Source organism: Mustela nivalis, assembly GCF_964662115.1.
Source record: "Mustela nivalis genome assembly, chromosome: 8".
Lineage (NCBI taxonomy): Eukaryota > Metazoa > Chordata > Mammalia > Carnivora > Mustelidae > Mustela > Mustela nivalis.
The window spans coordinates 142875194-142895276 of record NC_139027.1 but is presented as its reverse complement, the minus strand read 5'-3'; the positions used below and the strand labels follow the sequence as shown (position 1 = coordinate 142895276).

General features: G+C 67.4%; 2 protein-coding genes across 2 annotated transcripts in view; both read left to right on the top strand.

Annotated features, from left to right (window-relative positions):
- Positions 1–1010: 1010 nt before the first annotated feature.
- YTHDF1 (YTH N6-methyladenosine RNA binding protein F1) overlaps positions 1011–20083 on the top strand; it is a 109612-nt gene continuing 90539 nt past the window's right edge. Inside the window, exon 1 of the mRNA XM_082746464.1 lies at positions 1011–1017. The gene's annotated coding sequence lies outside the window, so the exon portion shown is untranslated. The remainder of the gene's footprint in view (positions 1018–20083) is intronic.
- On the top strand, positions 1827–15660 carry CHRNA4 (cholinergic receptor nicotinic alpha 4 subunit). The gene is made up of 6 exons (XM_082746452.1): positions 1827–2004; positions 3370–3521; positions 6239–6283; positions 6379–6488; positions 10860–12228; positions 15073–15660. The coding sequence occupies exons 1-6, from the start codon at positions 1923–1925 to the stop codon at positions 15196–15198; spliced, it is 1884 nt and encodes a 627-aa protein (XP_082602578.1). The 5' UTR covers positions 1827–1922; the 3' UTR covers positions 15199–15660.

Genomic DNA, 20083 nt, shown 5'->3' with positions numbered 1-20083 from the left:
GACTGGGTCTGTCTGTGGGGTCGTCGGAAGGAGAGCCATGTGCTGGTCTGGGCAGGCCAGGTTTCCCGGAGGGCAGGCTTCCCGGGGCTCCAGGAAATGGCAGACCATGGGGGTGCCACCAGGAGGCCACCTCGGTAGGGACACAGGCCAGTCCTGGGACACGCTCTGCTCAAGGCCTGAAGCCAGGTGGGCTGGACTGGAATCCCCCTCCCTGCTGTGTGACCTTGGGCACATGGCCTAACCTAGGTGTGCTAGCACCTCCTCACAGGCATGCAGGGAAGACAAGAGCCCAGTTAAAGGGGTGCTGCCGGCCCTGCCCAGACTGGCTAAGGGCCAAGGCCGAGCATTCTAAAAGCTCTCGTGGTAGGACAGCAGTGAGAGAAGCCCCTGGAGGTCTCAAAGCAGGTGTAGGAGGTGTGCAGGGCTCAACCTGGAGCCAGAGGGCAGGAGGGCCGGGTGGGGGGTGGGTGCAGGAGAGATGGGGAGGGGAGGGGCAGAGGGCGATGGGGGCGGGGGCAGGAGAGAAGGGGAGGGGAGGTCAGTTGGGAGGGGCTCTGGGAGATTGGGAGGGGGGATGGGTTGAGAGAAATGGGGAGGGGTCGGGGGCCCTTGGGACTGATGCCTGTCACCCGGGAGCATCCCGGGGTCTGTCCGGGTGCCGAGCGAGGCAGGGGGCTCCAGACCCACGTTCTGCCCCTTCAAGGGCGCGCACTAGGCCGGGAGCTCAGTGAAGTCTGCAGTGTCTTCTCCGCTGCCACCCCGGCCCGAGGTCCCCGCGTGGGGGCTCTGGAAACCCGGCGCGCCGGGAAGGCCGCGGGTGCGTTTCTGCGCAGCCCTCCCCTCACTGCAGACCGCGGTTGCGAGCACAAAGCGGCCACTCCCAGCCCTCCTCGGAGCCCCTGCTGCGGGGTCAGCGGCCACCTTGACCCACCCGGGGCAGAGCCCCTGCCAGGGCACCGAGCAGGGTCGCGCAAGGCATCCCAGTTGCGGCGGACATGAGGCGTCCGCCCGCGCCGCTGGGCGCTTGGTTCTCCAGCCGCCCGGGCCGAGACCCTCCGCCGCCGCCCCTCAGGTCCCCGCGCGCCTTCCAGGCCGGAGCGGACGCCGCAGAGCCGCTGCGCCCGGGGCGGGGGCTGTAGGGTTTTCTCCCCGGGAGGGCGGCCGCGACGCCTGGGCTCCCCCCAGGACGCTTTCCGGTCCGCGGGGGACGGGCCGGTAGAGGGTGGTCTTTCCGGAACGCCTCCCGGGGGAAGTCGACGGGGGGCTAGTGATTTCCCAACTGCGGAGCGGGCGGGGCTGATGGAGTTAACCAGGCGCGCGCGGGCCGGCCCCTGGGTGCGCGGTCCCCATCCAGGCAGGCGGTGGGGCGCCAGGACTGGGGGCGGGGGTGGAGGTCAGTGTGTCGCGCTCCGAAAACCAGCCCGGCGCCAGGATCCCCCAGTCGTACGCAGGGACTACGGGCCCACACCCCTGGCTCGGGCTCGTCCCCCGCCCCGGGGAGGACGCGGGAAACTTTACCCCGGCGCCGGCCGAGCGCCCCCTCCGCGCCCCCTCCGCGCCCCCTCCCGGCTGGTGGTCCGCCCCCGGCCCGCCCCGCCCTCCTCGCCTCACGTCCTCGCCCGCTTTCCCCTCCTCCCCTCTCCCCCTCCTCCCCTCTCCCCCTCCTCCCCTCTCCCTCCTCCGTCTCCTCCTCGCCGGCTGGAGGCGGGCAGGGCCGGGCGGGGCCGCGCCGTGGAGCCCACAGCCCCGAGCTCCCGGCCGGGTCGCCGCCGCCGCGCCCCGCGGGAGGAGCGGCGGAACCAGGCCCCGTGGACGGAGCGGCCCGCGCGCCGCGGGGGCATGAAGTTGGGCGCGCGCGGGCCTGGGAGCGGGGGCGCGGCGGAGACGGGAGCCGCCCGCGTCTAGAGCCCGCTCGGTGCGCCATGGAGCTCGGGGGCCCCGGGGCGCCGCAGCCGCCGCTGCTGCCGCCGCTGCTGCTGCTGCTGGGGGCCGGCTTCCTTCCCGGTGAGTTTCGGGGCGCTAGACGGGCCCCCTTTCGTCCGGTTCAGGAGGATTTGGACCTCCGGAGCCAGAGGAGGGGAGGCTCCTGGCTGCGGTCCCGAGCCGCGGGTGCGCGCAACGGGGCAGCCGCCGAGGCTCCCCCACCCCAGACGCAAAGGCTGTCCTGCGGTGCGGACTGAGCGGGGCAAGGAAGGAGTTAACTCGCCTTCGAATGCGGGAAAGGGGTTTGGGGAGGGGTGGGGGTGGGGGCTGCTGTTTTGGGAGCTGGACCCAGAAGCTCCAACTTGGGTAGAGAGAGGCGGGGCCCACCGATCTCCGTCTTTATCCATCGGCCAAATTTCCCTGCAGACCCCCCCCCCCCCGCGCGCCTGCTCCAGGTTTGGGGGAGCAGAGGGGTGACTTCCGCCCTTGGCCGCACCCCATCTACACCTTTTCTGCTCCCCCAGACTCACTGGGACAGAAGTCTTAACCCCCTCGACCTCCCCCTCCCCCATCCCCGGGCGGCCACCGCGCTGTTCATAGGTTGGGGAGGGAATTGCAGCCCCTAGCCTCCCCGGTGGGGAGTGGGCTAACCCTTCCCGGTGCAACCGGCCAGGAAGAATACGGTTGGGAGGGGGTCCCCGGACTCAGAGTGAGAGGTCCCTGAGAGGAGAGGTCTAAGACTGACCCCAGGGTGTTGTGAATCCTCTCTTAACATTCGGTCCTGGACATAACAGGCGAGCGGACTGAGCTGCCTGCAGGCAGTGGGTCCCTTGTTCCCTCCCCAAGTCCCCTTATGATACAGTGAGCCCAGTGCAGGGGCAGAGGGGGACAGAGGCCCTTAGCCCACAGACTGCCCGATGGGGCGGGATCAGAGCGGCCCCTCCTCAGGAAGCAGAGCCTGTGTTTGGCAAGGGGTCACCCTCGTCTCATGGAAGGCTGTCTGTCCACGGCCCCAGGGTGCTGGAGTCAGCAGGGTCTGGTGAGAACTCAGGGCGCTGGCAGCCGTGGGGAGCCAGCTCTCCATCCCCAGGACAGCCTACCCGGCTGTCCTGCTGTCCTGGAGTTCTGTGGGTTACCCTCACCTTGTGCGTTGGGGGAGGTTTCTGGAGCTCAGCGGATGTTGGAGATGAAGCCCCACCTCCGCAGCCAGCTGTTACCCTTTGTTTTTGCTTGGGGTTCAGTGCCTGAGGAGTCTGGGAAGGCTTCCCTGAGAAAGTTTCAATCCAGAGGGTAGGAGAGAAACCGAGGCCAGAAGTGGGGCAGGATGTGCAAATGTCCTGAGGTGGCTGGAACTGGAGGAGACCAGGACCTGGTGGGAGGCCCGAGGGGACAGCCTGGAGGACTGTGCCCTCTGCTCCTGAGCAGCCCACCTTCCTGTCCCCGCAGCAAGCAGCCCGGTGGAGACGCGGGCCCACGCGGAGGAACGGTTGCTGAAGACACTCTTCTCCGGCTACAACAAGTGGTCCCGGCCCGTGGCCAACATCTCGGACGTGGTTCTGGTCCACTTCGGGCTGTCCATCGCCCAGCTCATTGATGTGGTAGGTGCCCAGGGTGGGGAGGGGGAGCTCTGAGCCTTGGCCCATGGCACACAGCCTTGGAGGCTCCTGCTGGAGGGAACGGGCCCATCCGAGGGCAGGCTGCAGAGCTGGGGGAGCCTGCAGGGGTGGGGAGGCTGCCATCGGCCCAGAGGACAGGGAGGCCACCCCCGTGGGAAAACTCAGATGCCGGATTTTCACCAGGTCAGGGCTGTCTCCTTCAGGAGCAAAGAGCCGAAAATGCCTCTATGGGGTCCCAAGACCCTTGAAGTCCCAGCTTTGGCCCGGCCGGGAAGGGCCTTGGGAGCTTGGTTCATGCCTGTGAGGAGGTCCCCGGCCTGCTGGGTGGGGGAGGGCCCAAGTGGTCCACACTAGGGTCCAGTCAGCCCTGGTTGCTGGGAGGGAGGTGGAATTCATCCGACTGGGGGGGGCTGTAGGTCTCCCCAGATGCCCACCTCGCTCCCTTGCCAGGGTCTCAGGCTTGAGTCTGCTTTAGGAGTGGGGGAGCTGCCCGGGAGGGGGCGTGGGGGCCTGGACGCCAGACGCTGCTGCACACAGCCCCTGCCCGTGACCCCCGGAGTTTCCACCTGTGAAATGTGCTGTCAGATCTGAGGGGAGCTTCGGGGGAGCTTTGGGAGGCGGGAGGGACATATGTGCATGGGGGCACTAGTCAGTCTCCTCTGTCCTCGGTCACCTTCAGGTGTCCTGGAACTGGGCCTTGGGTTTTTCCCTCAAGCGCTCCCAGTGCTCCTGGAGGCTTGTGAGCCGTGGTGGGCGGTGGCAGCCCTGGGGGCCTGTGGGGGTCCGCGGCAGCGCACTGTCTGGCCTTCCTGGGCTTCCAGGATTGCTCACTGCCGGACATGCCCGCGCGACCCATTGGCCCAGGAGGCTGAGGCTGGGAGCACATAGGCTCTGGCACCATGACCAGGGCCGTGCCCAAGGCCCTGGGGCCACAGCAGGAGGGAGAGAGAGGCTCCCAGGCTCAGCATTCTGCCCCGGACATGCCTGCACACGCGTGTGTGTGGATGAGCAGTCTTGCTGGTGTCCTGGGCAGGGGTCTGAGGTTGGGGCCCGCGTGTATGGGCAGAAGGAGCCGCGCGCCCGGTCTGCGCTCTGCCCTGCCCTCTCCGGAGCTCAGTGTCGGGGGGCAGGTTCCCGTGTGCGAGCTCACACAGGCAGGGGAGCCCGAGGTGTCCTGGGGCTTTCTGGGCTCTGCCCCTCAAAGCTCATTCTGAGCCTGGGAAGTGATGGAGGAGGCAGGAAAGAGGCAGGAAAGGCTGTGGCCGGCGGGGGTGTCGTGGGCAAGCAGCATGGGGCAGGACTGGGTCGTGGAGGTCACTCTGTGTCCAGCACCAGCCGTAGGGCCAGCTCAGGTCATATTTACTCCTTGGCATCCTTTGGGGGTTGGCCTGCCCTCAGTGCCCCGGGGAGAGCAGGACCAAGGGCAGTGCCTGATGGCGGCGAGAGGCCCGGTTCCCTCTCCTGAACTAGCCGATGGGCAGCTTGTCTCCTGGGGGAGGCAGGAGGGCAGGTGCCCAGGCCTGTGCCTTTGGGGCACGAGACGCCTCCCTGACCCATTGTTGGCCCAGGGTCCCCCTCTGCTCGAGGACCCCGTGGATGTCTTTGGCTTCAGTGGGCTTTGCCAATGGCCTGTGTGTTCCTGGTCCTGGGTGGCTGAGGGGAAAGGTTAGGCCACGTCGGGGTCAGACGCTGCCCCGCAGCCCTGTCGAGCCTCCCTCCCCTCCGGGGCAGGGCCCCGCCTGTCCGGACCCCACGGGCAGCCTGCACTCTGAGGGAGCCTTCCCACCGGTGGCTCAGGGCTCCTCCCCAAACCCTGGGCAAAGCGTGCGCCGAGGCGTGCCCCCTCTCCAGACGGTGCCAGGGGGCTGGGCTGTGGCTGTGGCTCCCAGAGGCTGGTGGGATGTGGGTCTTCCTGTCCCCCCAGACCCCTGCGTCCCTTCTCCAAAAGGCTCCAGCATGTCCTGCCGGCTGACTGCCCAGGGGACCTGTCTGGCTTCCCAGGGGAAACGTCAGCTGGCCCGTCCTCGTGAACCAGTAGGGGAGAAAGGGATGGCGTGGGGTTGGGGATAGTGGCTGGAAAGGGCTTCCTGGGGTGCGTGGTCCAGCCTCCTCACCGGACAGGTGGCCGTACAGTGACCTTGGGATGGACCCAGCCAGGTCTCCTGCTCCCACCTCCCCTGTTCCAGCCCCTTACCTGTCCATCTCAAGGTGCTGAGACCCTGGTCCTAAAGGGGCTGTCGGTCCCCAGCCTAGGGAGTGAGTGGGACCTTGTGCACACCTGCGCAAGCCTGCGGACAGGCTGCTGTGACCAGCCGGGAGGGTCGATGCAGGCTGGTGGGGGACCCGGGAGGAGCTTCTCCTGCAGCAGCCTGGGAGCCCTCAGACATCCCCACACCTGGCCCTGGCCACCTGCCAAGCCAGACCAGCTTTGTCCCCATGCTCCTTCGGGAGAGGTTCAGGGGCCATGTCCCCATCTAATATCCTCAGGCTGACCACCCTGGCCTTGGTTGCCTCCGGGGATGAGGTCCTCACTCCTCCCTGAGGTTACCTGCTTCCCTGTCCATCTCAGGCCTGTCTTCGTGGGCCAGGAGACTCAGGGCCAAGAGAGAGCAAGGGAGGGACACACAGGCGCGCGCGCGCACGTCCAAACCAAGTCTGTCCCCCGGAGGTCACAGCTGTTCTTTCCCTTTGTGTCCCAGGATGAGAAGAACCAGATGATGACAACGAACGTGTGGGTGAAGCAGGTGAGTGACGGGAGCCCGACCCCGGGGTCCTCCCCTGCCCCGCGCCCTCCTCGCCTCACTCGCCGGCTGTGGCTTCCTCCTCCCTCCCTGCCCAGGAATGGTATGACTACAAGCTGCGTTGGGACCCCGCGGACTACGAGAATGTCACCTCCATCCGCATTCCCTCCGAGCTCATCTGGCGGCCGGACATTGTCCTCTACAACAAGTGAGCCCCGGGAGGTCAGCGGGCAGGGGCGGCGGGCACCTGTGTCCAGGTGCGAGTGACCCAGGGGGTCCCGAGGTGAGCAGGACGCAGGGGCCTGTGTGGGTCTGTCCTCGGGAGCCAGTGCTGAAGCCTCTGGGAGGCAGAGGAGGGAACAGAGGCGGGGGCGGAGGGTCCAGGGGGTGAGCAAAGCAGGGGACAGGGGCCCCGGGTACAGCGTGGGTCCCTCCCCACTTGGACCAGCCAGCCCCGTGCAGGCATCAGTCCCTCTCCCCACAGGGGCAAGGGGACCTCGGGCCTAGAGCGGCTCTCGTGTTTTCGGGATCAGCCCCTGACTGGGCAGGTGGTCCTCCCTGCCCTGGGGGCAGGAAGCCCCCAGACGCCTCACCCCATTCCTGCCCCATTCCTGCCCCATTCCTGCCCCATTCCTGCCCCATTCCTGCCCCATTCCTGCCCCATTCCTGCCCCATTCCTGCCCCATTCCTGCCCCATTCCTGCCCCATTCCTGCCCCATTCCTGCCCCATTCCTGCCCCATTCCTGCCCCATTCCTGCCCCATTCCTGCCCCATTCCTGCCCCATTCCTGCCCCATTCCTGCCCCATTCCTGCCCCATTCCTGCCCCATTCCTGCCCCATTCCTGCCCCATTCCTGCCCCATTCCTGCCCCATTCCTGCCCCATTCCTGCCCCATTCCTGCCCCATTCCTGCCCCATTCCTGCCCCATTCCTGCCCCATTCCTGCCCCATTCCTGCCCCATTCCTGCCCCATTCCTGCCCCATTCCTGCCCCATTCCTGCCCCATTCCTGCCCCATTCCTGCCCGCTGCCCTTGGCCCTTCTGTGCGCCTGCTCCTGGGCGCTCGGCCCCTCCCCAGCCCCGATGCCATCACAGTCCCAAGCCAGCAGCCTCTGGGGCCGGACGCCGCCCGGGATCTGCTCACGGACGCCATCACTGTGCCGGAAGCCAGTGTTTGCAAGGCTTGGTGGTGGCAGAGATCAGGGTCCCAGCTGTCCTTCGCCGGGACCCTTGCTGGGGGCTCCTGAGCCCGGGGCAGCCTGACGTCCTCCTGTGTCCCCACGTCACTGCCGGGTCCCAGCTGGGATGTGGATTCCCGGTCTTAGGCTCAGCCGTGCCGCAGCTCCCGCAGTGTTTACAGATGAATCGAAGGGAAGCACTTAGCTCCCTGTGGACCCCTGCCCTCCCCGTGCCAGACCCCGATGGGCTCTGGTACAAAGCCCCTTCCAGGGCCCCGGGCGCTGGGCCTGACCTATAAAACGTTGCTATTTGATTAAGGACGATTGGGCTCCTCTTCCAACTTAATTGATTCCAGTAATGGCAGCGGGAAGAGCTTGACGGTGTTCGGAGATGCATTAGGTGGGGGTCGGCTCCGCCAGCAGGAACTGGTGCTGCTGCTCTGCCCGCGGGGCAGGATCCCGGCTCTCCACAGCCAGCCCCGACGGAGCGACCGGCCCGGGGTTCCCTGGCCTCCCTGGCCTTCCTGGGGTCCGCACCCGGCTGCCCGTGACCCCACCGAGCTCGTCTCCTGGGCTGTTTGATTCAGAGAACGTGTTGTCTGCTTCCTGGGTCCAGGGGAGCGTTCCTGTGGTGGGGACAGCTCTGTCCTCCCTGGGCAGGATGGTTCCAGCTGAGAAGCAGCTCTGGGGGCTGCTGTGCAGACCCCCCAGGACTGCGGCCGGGGAGCCTGGGGCCACTGCCTCAAAGTCTCTTCTCTCTCCTCTTCCAGGTCCTGGGGGAGGGGGGGACCTCTGGCCTCTCCGTGGGGCTGTGGTCGGCATAGAGGCTCTTTCAGGAAGGGGCCACGGGGTGCCTGATGCTGGCCATGGCGGTGTGTCCTGGAGTGGTCAGCCTGGGCTACTGGGCGAGGGCGGAGATGGGCAGCTTTTCTCGTGGTTTTGGGGAGCCCCTGCCTGGGAGGCCGTGTGGTCCACTTGGGGGCTTCTCCATGGTGGCGTTTGGAGCGGAGGCCTCTCCCCCACACGGATGGGGATTCAGGGGGCCCCGCTGCTCTGCTCTGCTGGGGCCACAGCGCCGACGCGGCGAGGCCAGAGCGCACTCACCATCTGACCGTCGGGTCCCAACATCCATCCAGAGCCCCCTGGCTTCCTGGAGGGGGGGCATGGGGCAGGATATGGGGCGGTGCTTCCTCTCCCCTACACGGGGCCCTGCCCTTCACAGCCGGGGGGGCCGAGGCTGGGTTAGGGACTCCGCTCAGCTGCCTTCTGAGAGTCTCTGCCTCCTCGAGACCTGGGCTGTGGAAGTGAGAGTCTGCCCACGGGGACCGCGTCTGCCCACAGGTCCAGACCCTATGTCCCAAGGGGGCCTCCTGGGAGCCAGATCTGCGCCGGGCAAGGACACAGCAGACCCCAGGCGGGGGCACAGGGTGCAGTTGTGCCCGGCCATGGGGGGCCACGGTCTGTGCACCAGGAGAAGACTTGGACCCTGTTTTTGAGCATCAAAACCCGGAGGTCTGGTGCACACTCCCGGCCCTGGGGCTGTTTTCCGTGAACTTCTGGAACATTCCCTGCAATTCCTGGGGGGTCAGGACCTCCCGGGCTCCTGCCGCTGACCAGAGCCTCAAACCTGCCTGCAGAGTGCTTCTGAGCCGTGTTTGCATGTGTGCTCGGCGCCTCCGAGGATGGGGCTCTGGGTTGTAGGTCGAGGTTGCTGAGGGAGGACAGCCCGGGCCACCCCGCCCCGGAGAAAGCCGCGGTCCCCTGCTGGAGTCTAGGCCTTGGGTCCCACGTGCAGACCCCCACCACTCTCCTGGCAGATGTGTTTGTGGGTCTCCACCTGCTGCTGACCTTAGACATCGGCCCAGAAGGGTGCCTAGAGATCGTAGGACCCGACTGGCACCACCCGAGACCGTTGGGGGCCTCGGAGCTGGATGTCTGGGGGCTTTAGGCCCTGGTGGGTGTGGGCAGGCACAAAGGCCACGCTCTGAGCCCAGGACGGGGCACCTGACTCAGCCCAGGGCCGGCGGCTTCTCTTACTCAGCTGCTGTGTCAGCGCGTTGTGCAGTGACCCTGTCTGCAGGGTCACGGTAGCATGGGGCCCATGGGTGCTGTCCCTGGGGCTCCGTGCGGCCGTGGGGAGGATGGGGCCAGCCACGGCCACCATCTGTCCATAGAGTGGACAGCCCAGCCCGGGGGGAGACTGAGGCCCAGAGAGCAGTATGCACGCAGCTCAGGTTGCACCTGCTGGGGACCCGGGCCGGCATCCCGAGCACGGCCGACGCCAGGAGCCGCTGAGGGCTCAGGGTGGGGGCTGCTAGCCAGTGTCCCCGGGCCCCCACGGGCACGCTGCCTCACTCCACAGGGCACCAACGTGGCGCACCCCACGCGCGTGCATCCTTGTGGAGACACCAGGGTGGACGTCGCTGTCTGGGAGTCCGGGGCCAGAGCCTGGACTTCGAGGCCAGTGGGTCTTCGTTCCTTCACCCGCCCGGCCATGGACAGGTGCCAACACTCTTGAGGCTGAGGGCAAGGCCGGAGGACGGATGGCCAGGGGTGGGCCCTGTCCCCTCCTGCTCCGGCGGCCTGGGGTCCTCACCTGGGCAGGAAGGGGGATTCGTGCCTGTGGGTCGGGGTAACGGAGAGAAAGCAGTGATGTGCTCCGTGGTATCGGCATACCCCTTCTTGGCAGGAGACAGTGGCTAGGCAGGCCCTCACCCCAAGTTTGGCCTGTCCCCCAGGGTCACCTTCAGGGGACTCCGCTTGGTCCCAGGAGGCCTTGCAGAATTCCGTGGTGTGGTGCCCGGCAGCCAGTGTCGCGCCGTGCCCTTGTCCTTAGGGGGAGGACGGCCAGGTGCGCAGTGATGGGCCCAGCGGGGCTGCTTGGCCCCCAGTCCGCCCGTGTGCGGACCCGTGCGGGGTATGAGCGGGAGCTGGGACCGTCCGTGCCCTCCGCCCTCTGCGGTGGGCCCAGGGGCGGGAGAGCGTGGGCCTCTGTTCTTCAGGGTCAGGCCCCGCTTGCCGTCACACCACAGGCTGGAGCTCTCTGGCCTGGGGTCCTGCAGCAACATGATCCCCTCCAGACGGCCCGCCCACTCGCAGCACGGAGGGCGCACAGCCGCAGGACCGAGCCGGACCAGGTGCTCCGCCCCCGGTGTGGGCAGGTGCGGGCCCCGGGTGATGGCCATCGTCACCAGGAAGTGTGCGTGTCAGGCCCGGCGTGGGCCGCTTGGAGGTCCTCCCAGCCGCGCGTCCCCCAGGGTAGGCACGCTGAGCTAAGGCAGATGAGTGACGCGCCGGTGCCCGGCTCGGCCGCCTGCCCCTCTCTGCTCACCCGTGAGGCCAGACGCGCCGGAGCGCCAGCCGCGGTTCTGGTGGGTCTCACGCCCCTCTCTCCCCGCACAGTGCGGACGGGGACTTCGCGATCACCCACCTGACCAAGGCCCACCTCTTCCACGACGGGCGGGTCCAGTGGACGCCCCCCGCCATCTACAAGAGCTCGTGCAGCATCGACGTCACCTTCTTCCCGTTCGACCAGCAGAACTGCACCATGAAGTTCGGCTCCTGGACGTACGACAAGGCCAAGATCGACCTGGTGAGCATGCAGAGCCACGTGGACCAGCTGGGCCTGTGGGAGAGTGGCGAGTGGGTCATCGTGGACGCGGCAGGCACCTACAACACGCGCAAGTACGAGTGCTGCGCGGAGGTGTACCCCGACATCACCTACGCCTTCGTCATCCGCCGCCTGCCGCTCTTCTACACCATCAACCTCATCGTGCCCTGCCTGCTCATCTCCTGCCTCACCGTGCTCGTGTTCTACCTGCCGTCCGACTGCGGCGAGAAGGTCACGCTCTGCATCTCCGTGCTGCTCTCGCTCACCGTCTTCCTGCTGCTCATCACCGAGATCATCCCGTCCACCTCGCTGGTCATCCCGCTCATCGGCGAGTACCTGCTGTTCACGATGGTCTTCGTCACGCTGTCCATCGTCATCACCGTCTTCGTGCTCAACGTGCACCACCGCTCCCCGCGCACGCACACCATGCCCGCCTGGGTGCGCCGGGTCTTCCTGGACGTGGTGCCGCGCCTGCTGCTCATGAAGCGGCCCTCCGTGGTCAAGGACAACTGCAGGCGGCTCATCGAGTCCATGCATAAGGTGGCCAGCGCCCCCGGCTTCTGGCCCGAGCCCGAGGGGGAGCCTGGTGTCGTGGGCGGAGAGCGGAGCCGGGGCCCCTCGCGCTCCGCGTCCTTCCGCGGCCCCCGGGACGAGCCGGCCGAGCCCCAGCCGGCCTGCGCATCGCCCTCAGACCGGGTGCCTGTGCCGCAGCCCTCGGAGGGTGACCCCGGGAGCCCCCGTCCCTTGCCCGACTCCTGCCGCCCACCCGCCAGCACCCGGGCCCCGGGGCTCACCGAAGCCCGGTCCCTGAGCGTCCAGCACGTGTCTAGCACGGCTGAAAGGGTGGAGGGCGGCGTTCGGTGCCGGTCTTGGAGCATCCAGGGCTGTGCTCCCCAAGACGAGGCTGCCTCCATGGCTGGGGGCCCCATGACCAGCTCCCCTGCCTTCCCGAAGGCCAGTGCCGCCGAGCTCCTGCCCCCAGACCAGCCCTCTCCATGCAGGTGCAGGTGCAGGAAGGAGCCGTCCCCAAATGCCGTGCGCAAAGCCTGTGGCACCCGAGTGCCGGCCCGGCACCTGCCCCTGTCTCCGGCCCTGGTGCGGGCGGTGGAGGGTGTCCAGTACATTGCTGACCATCTGAAAGCTGAGGACACGGACTTCTCGGTGAGTTTCTGCCCGCGGCTGGGCACGCTCTGATCGCTCCCCTTCTTCCCTCCCCGGAGGACGGGGTGGCTGGTGAATCCAGAATCCAGGCCCCGGACCTGGGCCGCTGAGCTCTGCGGGGCACGCAGCCCCGTCCCACCCCTGCGCTCTGCCGGAGCGCCTGGTTCTGGCAGGTGGCCGGAGTGGCGAGTGAGAGCGTTCCGCAGGGGTGTCCTCTGTGTCGTCCGGGCGGCGGGAGCCCATAGGCGGCAGGGAGGCCTTGCCCGGGAAGTCTGGGCCCTGCTGCTGGCCCCTGGGAAGGCCCAGGAGTGGGGCCAGGAGTGGGTCTTTGGCGGGGGGCCTGGGGGGCACTGGGCCCCGGTGCGGGAGTGGAAGGGTAGTAAGAGGGACTGAAAGGCCTGATGGGGAGGGCAGGGTTGGGGTTTGGGGCGCAGCCCACATCTGTCAGGCAGGGAGAAGGAACAGGGAGTGGTGGGTGTCTGGGCAGTCATGCTTGCCCAGCCTCAGGGACCTGGGGACCCGGGAGCCGGTCCTCCTGTGGGGCTTCTCGGTCACCAGCAGGGATCAAAGGAGCCCGGACAGGGTCCCCAGTCTCCCAGCTGAGTGCTGAGACAGGAGCTCCTGCTCTTCCCGGGTCCTGGAGGAAAGGTCACCGGGCAGTGGGCAGTGGGCAGGGGACTGCCTGCCACTAAGGGAAGGTCTTCCTTCCTTCTGCTGATGTCTGCCTGCCGGTCACAGGGTTGCGGTGGGGATGGGGGCCCCGAGGGCCAGGATTCCCAGCGCAGACTGGTGGACACTCGGGTCCCCGTGGAGCCAGGAGGGAGAGAGGGGTGTCTACCAGGGTCCAGGCTGACGGGGGACCCTCAGGTCAGAGCACGGGCAGAAGTGGGGGTGGGGACTGTCCTCAGTCTGTGGGGCCGTCCCTTGCCGGCAGCCTGGGCCTGGCAGCTGTCCTGCAGCATCGCCCTTGCCCTTGCCCGCTGTGTCCTGCCTGGTGATGCCCACTGCTGCTGCTGCTGTGGACGTGGGTCCTCCTTGTCTCTCCCTGCCTGCACCTTGGGTCATGGCCCCTGATTACGTGGGGGACACGTGTGGCCCCAGGACCACTGGGCCTGTGGCTGAGCGAGCCCTGGACGGGACGGGGGCCCTGGGCCCGTGCAACACACCCCTGAGAGGAGGACCTCCTGTAGAATCCAGGCTGGGAAGCCATTCGGGAGGTTTCCGGAAGCTTCTGCCTGGGAGACTCTGCTCCTGGGACCCCATTTAGCCGCAGCAGACGGGTCCCTGACTCGACGTGTAGGTCTGAGCCCCGCTGAGGTGGGACAGACGCCCTTGGGAGTGTGCAGAGTCCTGACGGGCTCTGGTGGCCGTGCGCACCTGCCCGGCAGGGGCCCAGCCCCACGCTTGTCTGCGTGGCGTGATGGAGCACCGCGACCTGGTTCTGGCTTCGGAGTGACGCCAGGCTCTGGGGGCCCAGCTGCCTTGACGCGGGTGGACCTTGGATACTCTGGGCGGCTTTGTCCGCGAGGCCTTTCATCCAGGATGGGGGACGCGCCCAGGGGATCAAAGACAAAGCAGGGAAAGAGGCCGCGGGCCGCTGCTCAGCCTTCCTGGAACGGAGGGTCCTGGAGGGACTTTTTATTTATAAGTGACCTTGCTTGCTCCCCATTTTCAGTTTGGTTTAGAACCGTTGAAAAGCATCAGGGTGCCTGTGAGTTCTTGGGAAATCAGAGCAGAGAAGGACAGCGGACAGCCCTCTGTACCCTTGACACACCCCCCGGGCACGCTGGGCTTGCCCCCGCCTCGGCTGTCCTGCCTCGGTGCCCCGCTGGCCGGAACCTGCGGGCCACACCCTTTCCTGTCCCTCAGACATGGACGGGCTGCCCATCCAGGACGAGCTTGTGGCCACAGCCTCCACGCCGAGCCCGTGGCCTGGGGGAGCAGAGGAGGGGGTCGGGAGACAGGACGGCAGTGCGGCCGGCCTGGGCTGGGAGCTGGGGTGTGTTACTGAGGCTGTCCCCTGCCCTGTCCCGCAGGGTCCCCATCTGCATGTGGACGGACCCAATGCCTCTCTTTAAGCGGGTGACCCCAGGGGGCACGGGCCCCGCCCACCCTCTGGCCTTGGGGTGCAGGCCCCCTCCTCCAGCCGGGACCTCTCTGCACCCCTGCTGAGGGCCCTGTGCCCCTGGCAGCTCTGCCACTTGGAGTCGGCCCGCTGCGCCCGGGTCTGTGGCTGCCTCGAGGGGCTTCAGGGACAGAGCTAAGAGACCCCAATGACCCAGGACAGCAGCTGGCCTGTGAGATCTGGCCCTGGGGCAGGGGGGGCAGGAGCAGGAGCAGACGGGTCTCAGCCATCACCGCCTGGGTGCCATCCGCTGTGACGTCCCCTCCAGGATAGTCCTGGCCCTGAATAGCCGAGGGGTGGCCGCCCCGTCTGGGCCCTCGGTCCTCACCTGCTCGTGCAGGTGAGGTGTGCTTGGAGGCCCGCGTCCCCCAGCTTCATGAGGCGAGAGCGGGCGTCCCCGGGAAGCAGCCCAGACCCCGTGTCCCCACAGGCCCTCTCTGTTTCCCCCTCCCTGGCGCTGGGGGTCCTTGCAAGCCTCTCGCGGTGGCTTTGCTGCCCTCCCACTCTTAGAGGGGGTTGTCCCTGGGGCAGCGCTCAGAGGCCACGTGTCTGAGCCCCTCCTGCCGGGCACCTTGGGACAAGTGGTCACCTCACATGGCGACCGTGGTGTCAGGGGGGCCGAAGAACCTGCCCCAGGAAGCTTCATGTTCTGGAAGGTGTTCGTGGCCCGGGGGCGCGAGGGCAGTGGGCCGGGCGTGAGCGCGCGTCTGTGTTCGCAGGTAAAGGAGGACTGGAAGTACGTGGCCATGGTCATCGACCGCATCTTCCTCTGGGTGTTCGTCATCGTCTGCTTGCTGGGCACCGCGGGCCTCTTCCTGCCACCCTGGCTGGCCGGCATGATCTAGCAGGGAGGGCCCTGCCACCTGCGGGATGCCGGCGGCGCCCCCGGGCCTCTCGCCGGGGCCTGTGTCCGGCCGTCCGAGGGACTCCTGCATTCTCCTGCCATTTGCCAAATCGTCCCCCTGTTTTCTGTCGACTGCAAGATGGCCTGGGGAAGGGCCGCCGCCTCTGGGGGAGCTGGTGCCGGCAGGGTCGTGCTGAGACGTCCGGGGGGGCGGCCAGGCCAGTAAGGACAGCGGGTAAACGCCTGTTCTCGTCTGGAGGCCGGGGTCACCGCCCGCGTCTTATTAAAGTTTATCTGGAGCATGGTGACACGCGGGCTTCCTGCCGGGACGCGCGTCTGGCCACTCAGGAGGAGGCTGGTGGTCTCACCCGTCCCAGGGCCATGACCTCCGGCCCCGCCCAGCCCCACATGCCCCTCGTCCCTGTGGGATCGTGGAAGCAGCCTCCGGCCGGCTGCAAACCCTCAACGCTCACTAGCCCGGGGGGCCCAAGCGGGAATTGCCTTGTTTTGTTTTCTTCCGGGTAAGTTCACGTTGGAGCAGGCTTGTGCCCGGCGTCTTGAGGACGGTGTCGGGCTGGGCCTGCTTGTGGCGGGGTCCACAGGCGCGCCCCACGGCGAGGGCACCCTCGGCCCCAGGGAGCCTGGGTGTCGGCCTCGCTGAGGTCCTGGGGTGTCCTCTGAGTCCCCGCAGGCACTGGGAGCTCGTCTGGGCCCCGGAGCCGCGTCCAGACCAGGGGCTCTGACCCGTGTCCAGGTTCTCCCCGACCTGCCGTGGGACCCCCTCTGGTCACAGCCCCTTGGGACACCCTGTCTAATGCACAGACGTGGTCGGCCTGTGAGGGGTGGCTACGGGCAGCTCAGCCAGGCTGGCCCCGGGGCCCCCTGGAGTGTGGTCCCTGCGGCTGGCGTGGGGGTGGGGGACCAGCAGAGCCGAGGAGGCCCAGGAGCCCCGCCTGGGGGACCTGGTGTCATCCTCTGCGAGGCGGCCCTCACAGTGTCCCCGTGCTCCTGCGGCGGCTGGGGGCGGGCACGTGCAGCCTCCAGGTTCTCCCTGAATCGTCAGAGCCCCTGGGCCGCAAGCGCCAGGGAAGGGGGTAAGGGCGGTGTTCAGAGAGGATGAGGCCCAGGAGGCTAAGGAGCCTGTGCCCCCTACCGACGGTCAAAATCCCACCTCCCCAGAGCCCTTAATTCAGGGGTGCCACGGGGCAGGTAGGAGCTGCCCGGGTCAGGAGAGGGGAGCACAGAGTGACCAAGCACCTGACGGGCCTTGCTGCTGCCTGGCCCGATCGCTGGTCCCCGTCGGCAGCAACGCTGCGGTGGACGAGAGTCAGGGCAGTAGGGAGCCCTTCCCCTCCCCTGGGCCCCCGTCTGTGACACAGGACCCCGACCGGGGCCTGGCCGGTCCCCGTGCTCAGGACTGGGAGGCAGAGACCCAGGGTCTAAGTCCAGGCTTTTGGGGCCCCATTGGGCCTGCTGTGACCTGCAGCTGCTTCCTGGGGCAGTCGTCCCTGCGTGGTGGGCAGGACACAGATTCCGATGTGAGCGCCCAGTCTTTATGTAAGCGGGTCCAGCCGTGCCGTGGCCGCGGGGAGGCCCCTGGTGCTGGCCCAGCGTGGATGCTCTTTTCTGGGTCGGGAGAGAACACCAAGCGGCCGGCGCCAAGACTCTCCCCCGTCCCATTCTTGGCTTTGGTTATCGTGCTTTAAGACAGAGAACAGCGCGTCAGAAGATCCGCGGGGGATCACTCCGTGCCGTGCTCCCCTCACGCCAGGCGAGCCACAGTCACGGTCTCGGATCTGCCTCCAGGACTCTGTTCCCACCGAGGCAACACTTCCCCGTGACCAGGTCAGCGAGGCTGACGACACGAGACACCGAGGACCCAGGACCCGGGTGCACACACGGACGCCACGGTTCCCAGGGAGCCCGCCCGGCCCGTTCTGGTGGTCGGGGTGTGGGGGGAGCCCGATGGGGCGGGTCCCTCTCGTCACCCTCCCTGCCGGGGTGGCATCGCCAAGACCCATCATGGTCTTCTGTCTGCCCGTGAACTGGCAACGGTCGCCGCCGAGGGGCGTTCTCCGTCTACGCGAACGGAAGCGTGGGGGCTTCTGGGTCCCTTGCCCACGACCTTCACTCCCAGTCCCCGGGTCTGGCTCAGTGGCCATGAGGGCCGCCTGGTCTTTGTGCGGGACACGCTCTCGTTTCCTGTCGTGTTAACCTGGTTTCTGTGGTCGGTATCTTGGGATGTTAGGACATCTTGGGGGCCTTACAGGCCTGGCGAGGGGAGGCCCCCAGAGCGAGGAAGGTCCCGGGGTGGGGGGTGGGCGTTTGCCTGGAGCCTGCCAGGCGTGTGCCTCCCCTCCGGCTCGCAGCCTGGCCCCACCCTTGCGCCCTGCTCTCCTTGTCCCCCAGCCACCAGTCCTAGCCTCACACACCCAGGGCCAGGCCCCGGCCATCCGCCCTGCCCTGCCCCAGAAGCCCCAGCAAGGCCGTGGTCTGGGCCTTCCTCTCACCCCGTCCTGTGGCCCTGGGGGGCACGGCGTGGGAATGAAGTCACAGGTCCTCCTTTCAGTGGCACTGGCCTCTCCATGGCCTCGCTGGGCCACTTGCGTGAGTGGAGACGGGCACGGAGCACGGTGGTCGGGCTTCTCCGTCACGGGGGTCGGCTGGTGCCCGGGTTCCCAGAGTCCCCACGCGCCTCGGCTCCCTCGCCACCAGTGGACTCGGTTCCGGCGTTCCCCACCCTCGACGACCCCCAGCCCAGCGGGCCATGCCGGCCATGGCCTACGGCGGCAGGCCTGCTGCTTCCACAGAGACCTTGCGACCCCCAGAGTGGAACCGGCTTCCCACCGGAGCCCCCACAGGGCAAGCCCATGATCCCGGTGTGCGTTCCCCTGGCGGTGACCGTTACCCTGACCGTGGTCCCGGGACCCGGTCCTTCCTAGTCCACAGTCTCCCCTTTCAGTCGGAGTAAAAATGCTACAGCAGACGGCCCTGCGTGCCCCTGAATGTGGGGCTCAGCCGATGACGGCGGGGCCCAGCCCTGCCTCCTGCCGGCGCACCCGGACGTCCGTCTGTCTCCCCAGCTCACCCATCAAGCGCACACTTGGCCGGCCTTCCCTCGCAGACCGGCTGGGCCGCGCCCCGGGCCTCAGCCCGCGGCCGTCCTCCGGTCTCCCCGGTGTTCGTGTTCCGTCCACACGCCGCGCGCAGCCCGCACCGCAGCCCCGTGGCTCTGCAGCGTCCCGAGTGTGGCTCCCCCAGCCTTCGCTGACCCGCCCTGCGCGGCCGGGCCTCAGGGCTGTTTCCAGTGCGGGGCTGTTAGACACAATTCTGCTGCGGACATCTCCGGGTGTGTTTTGGGGTGTTTGTGCGTTTCTGTTGGAGCGACTGCCCCGAGGCGGGACGTGTGCGCGCTCGCGTCCCTTTGCCTCCCGGCCCCTCCATGCCCGGGCTTCCCGCCGGGGCCGCCTGCCCGGCTCTTCCCGAATGCACCTCAGCGGCTGCAGGAACCGGCCGCCCCAGTGCCCCGCGTGGGTTTCTGATTTAACCCCGTTGCGGGCAGTTTGATTTTTCCGTGACAAGGCTTTGGGTGTCTTCCTGGGGCCCAGCGTGTGGTTGATCATGGCCCATGGTCCGTGTATCCTTTACAGGGAGGTGTGGCTGGCCGTGGGGAATGTTCCAGAAGTGCCGGCCAGGTCGGTCAGGGGCGAGGTCTGCCTGGGCGCAACAGACCACTGGCTCCGTCTGTTTTCCCTCCCGACTCCCGAGCGGGTATCGCTGAGAACCGCTGCGGGCTTGCTGGCTTCTGCCCTGCTGTCGCGTTGGGGCTGTGGTCCTCCTGAGGACCGGCCCGGTGCCCCCTCACCGCAGGCCCCCGTCCGTCTGGGCAGAGTTCCGGGTGTTGCGCTCCCCCTTCCCCGACAGCAACATAGCCCGTCAGCTTCCTTCAGGGGTGTTCCTGCCTTGAACCGCGAACCCGACTCCTGTCCCTGCTGACGCGGGCGCCGTGTGCACAGTCAATGCAGCGTTGTGTCACCCCAGGATGCACCCCCCTGCCGTGCCCCGGGACGCACCGCCACAACCGCCGCTGCTACAGTGGCTCCGCGTGTTCTAGAACCTCGTGGAAACGGAGGCTACTCCTTTGCGGATGGATGGCCTCCTGGGCTCCGCGTGTGGCGGCTGCCCGCCCACAGTCTGTGCCCTTGGCTGGTGTCCGTGGACGTGCCGCCGTGTGTGCTCACTGCTGGACGTTCGGGTCGTTCTGCTGTGCTGGGCGGGGCCACTTCGCACACTCAGTCATGGGTCTGTGTGGACGCAGTTTCGCGTCTTTGGGGCAAATAGCTAGAATTCTGGGGCCGCAGGAAGCTGCTGCTGTCTTCATAAGGAGCTGAGAAACTTCCTGGCCGGGTGCCCCTGCGACACTTGGCTGCGGTCACACGGCTGCTCGCTGCTCGCGGGAGCTCGTGCTTCCCGTGCGCTTCTCAGGCCCCGCGGCGCTGGGCTGCGCACGGCGTCTCACTCAGTCGACCGTGGACGGAGTCTCTCAGTACCTACCGCTTTCTTTCAGTGAGCTACTATTTCTTCCCACCTGGGACTGTATTTTTCATCTTCTGAGTGGTGTCTCGAAGAGAAGGTTTTAAGCTCGACGGAGGGCGGTTTGTTACCCGGCGACGGTTCTTGCTTACGGAGCCTTTCTGAGAAATCTGCGTATCCCGAGGCTGTGCGCATCTCTATGTCCTTCCGGAAAGCTGTGTTCTCGTTTCTGTGTTTCGGTTTATTGTTTTAAAGATTGTATTTATGGGAGAGAAAGAGAATGAGCACGAGACAGAGAGAGTGAGCTCACCCGCCGGAGCGGCAGAGGCAGAGGCAGAGGGAGAAGCAGGTTC

What these genes read in the sequence shown, in the direction of transcription:
- CHRNA4 (XM_082746452.1), top strand. Translation starts at nt 1,923, where the DNA reads ATGGAGCTCGGGGGCCCCGGGGCGCCGCAGCCGCCGCTGCTGCCGCCG. An exon ending in CGAACGTGTGGGTGAAGCAG is followed by an intron (nt 6,284 to 6,378) that starts GTGAGTGACGGG and finishes CTCCCTGCCCAG; the next exon opens with GAATGGTATGACTACAAGCT. An exon ending in CTGAGGACACGGACTTCTCG is followed by an intron (nt 12,229 to 15,072) that starts GTGAGTTTCTGC and finishes CTGTGTTCGCAG; the next exon opens with GTAAAGGAGGACTGGAAGTA.